The sequence below is a fragment of the Meleagris gallopavo genome, chromosome 1 (genome assembly GCF_000146605.3).
Source record: "Meleagris gallopavo isolate NT-WF06-2002-E0010 breed Aviagen turkey brand Nicholas breeding stock chromosome 1, Turkey_5.1, whole genome shotgun sequence".
Lineage (NCBI taxonomy): Eukaryota > Metazoa > Chordata > Aves > Galliformes > Phasianidae > Meleagris > Meleagris gallopavo.
The window spans coordinates 171,319,221-171,322,348 of NC_015011.2; the positions used below are offsets into that span (position 1 = coordinate 171,319,221).

Below are 3,128 nucleotides of genomic sequence, written 5' to 3' on the forward strand. Positions count from 1 at the left end.
AAAAAAAAAGGAAATCATTTTAAATGAAAGGACAAAATCATCTCAATTTATCAGTGTTATAACATAAAAGGACAAGGAAATGGAAGTAGATTGAGGAGAGTAATCTAAATCTGAAAGAATAACAGATAGTGATCTGCAATGGCTATCCCTGAGACAGGATAGACCCCTGAGATACTCCACTTGTCAAAGGCGTCAAGGTTAAGTACAACCAGCTAACCACAACCTTTGGAATCCAATCATACAGCCATTTTTCTGCATATGTAGTTGTCCACCCATCCAGATTGCAGTATTCTAATTATGATACATGAGTTTTGTGGGAAACAGAATGGAAGCCTTGCTGATGTCAAGGTAAATGCTTTCTACTGCTCTCCTCCTTGTCTACAAATCTACTTGTTTCATCATAAAAGATAAACAGGTTGGTGAGAGATGATTTAGCTTTCTTTGGTAAACCCATATTGACTCTGCTCAGTCACCTTCTCCTTCATATGGTCAGAAGTTTTTCAAAAGGTCTTACTGTATGATATTCAAAGGGACAGAAGACAAGCAGACAAGGTTACAATTCTCCACCTTTTTTTGACTTCTTTGAGTATGGTTGCACCATTTGCCTTTCTGAAAGCATCACTGATCTCCATCAGTTTTCTTGATCTTTCAGACATGACACTTAAGTACCCTTGCAAGACTCTCATTACCATCCAATATATTTCATCAAGTAACAAGGACTTGCATGGAACAGTTTGTCTCAAAGAACCTTGACCTAATCCTCATGCACTACTGATAGTTCTCCTCCTTGAACTCTTTCCAAAAACACAGAGGTTTGGTGAAAGCCGAGGCAAATAAAGCATTGAGTATCCCAGCATTATCTGTCATTAAATCATCCATTCTGTTCAGTAACAGGCTACATTTTGCTTGTTCATCCTATTTTTGCTACTAATGGAGCAGCAGAAGCTCTTGTTGTCCTTGATACTTTCTCCATGTCCTATTTCCAGTCGAGACTTAGCCTTCTTGACATCATTCCATACAAGCCCCAGAAATGATTCTAAATCTCTCCTTTCTATCAAGTTCCTACCTTTTACTTCCTGTTTAATTTCCTTTTGCATCCATTTCCATGATATATTTATTCCCTGACTAGACAAATCCGTCTCTTGATACTCTTGTACTTGAGTACTAGGATTACATGTTTTTATATTTGTGTGATGCTGTACGTAAAGGTCTGCCACCCTTCTGGAACTACTTTCACCTCCAAATCTTCCTCCTATGGGATTCTCCCTATCAGTTTCCCAAACAAGTTAAAATCTGCACTTATTAAGTTTTTAATTCGTTCTCCATTCTCACTTCCCTTGGTATCTTGAACTCCACTATTTCAGTCACTACGGGCAAAGCTTATGTTAATTACCACATCCAAACCCAATTCTCACATCCAACTGTGTGTCAGTTGGTTCATCCTGTATGAAGAAATTATATTCAACATTCTCCAGAAATCTTCTTGACTGCATGCACCCACCTTGTTATATCCCCAACAGATCTCCAGAAGGCTAAAGACTTCCGTGAGAACTAGTGTTTGTGATTCAGATACTCCCTCAAAGGCTTTTTTGGTTCCCTTGCACTGAATGACTGGTTTGAAGTTATTTCACACCATGTTGTCACCTTTACTATTTTTTCTGTTTGTCCATTCCTGCAAGTTACCCATCAGACTGGTATATGTCCGAAAGAAAAGCTCTATAAATTTGAGATGATAGAACGATACTCTCCCTCTGCCTGTCTTTCCTGAGAAACTCACATCTCCCCACCACAGCATTTCTGCAATGCAGAGTTGGCTATCCCACCAAATCTATTTCATTTCACTGATGCAGTTTTGTAACTGACTACGGATTTAATTTCTCCTGCTTGTTTTCAGGTTGTATGCTGTTGTTCACATATTTACTTGAGGTATTTTCTCCTACTCTTTCTTGTTCTTGTCACCTTGCACCCTTTTACTTTTGATCTTGTCCATCATCAGCCCACTTAAACGTGGGTTGTCATCTCCCATCCGCATCATTCCTAGTTAAACAAACTCTTCCCATGTCCTCTTTCACAGCCAACAGTGCAGATGCATCCAGCTCATAATTTAAGAACTCTTCTTGTGTGTATACTCTAATGAAAATCGAGAATATTGATTAAGCTGCTATCAGTGAATTTTTTGACATGTGTGATACTCTCAACATAACATATTAATAACATGAGACTGATAAAAAAAGAAGATCAAAGTTCAAGATCATAAGCATCATGGCTCTAAATCTTTCAAGGACATTACACTCTGAAATTAAATGTGTTTGCAAATATATTTTCTTTTCTTAACAGTATAACTTAAATATATAGTCAGATACTCCTGTTATATTAATAGCTCTAGTTAAAGTAATAACTGTTATAACAGATTCTTTTTTATACTATTTAGTAATCACAAACACAGTAATCTGTATTGTAACCTATTTTTATCATAACTATCTAATGTAAACAATTAGTATCTTTAGTTTATAAATGAGAAAATATAACTTGGAGGTGGTTTTTTTAGAAAACATACAAAGAAAAAATTCAGGACCAATAAACAAAGCTCTGTTAGATTGTTTATAATTTAGATGCTACAAATATACATAACTCAGACCTTCCTAGGAAAACACTGCATAAGATGAGAAAAAACAGATACAAACCTAATGAAGCGCCAGATTTAAAATGAAAACACAGCTTATTAAAGTGATATAAAAATATCTTGACTTTTAAAAAACTGTTATGTTTTATTACAACTAGTTTTAATGTTTCATTTCAGAACATTTCTAATAAAGTCAAAGAACAGAAAGGTATTCATATGATTTAACACACAAACAAAAGTTAGGTGCTCAGAAAATCACCCTGTAGCATGCACATATCAGAACAGATAAACATCTAACTGAAGATTCTAAAATTATGACCCACCACGTTATACCTAATTCATACACTCTACCTTCAAATGAAAAACTTGCTCAAAACTGTTGATTTATTGTTCAAGAAACCTTACCCAGAAAGTCCTTAAAATTATTCTTAGTCTTCATTTTGCTTTTAATAATTTAAAATTCAATCATTATTGCACAGCGATTATATGCAATTTTACATCCCAT

General features: G+C 35.3%; 1 protein-coding gene across 1 annotated transcript in view; it reads right to left on the reverse strand.

Moving 5' to 3' along the window:
- The window catches only part of LOC104917582 (neurobeachin-like), a 43,304-nt gene extending 41,272 nt beyond the window's left edge, over positions 1 to 2,032 (reverse strand). Inside the window, exon 1 of the mRNA XM_031552127.1 lies at positions 1,975 to 2,032. Within this exon, the coding sequence (XP_031407987.1) occupies positions 1,975 to 2,032 (58 nt within the window). The remainder of the gene's footprint in view (positions 1 to 1,974) is intronic.
- Positions 2,033 to 3,128: the final 1,096 nt, after the last annotated feature.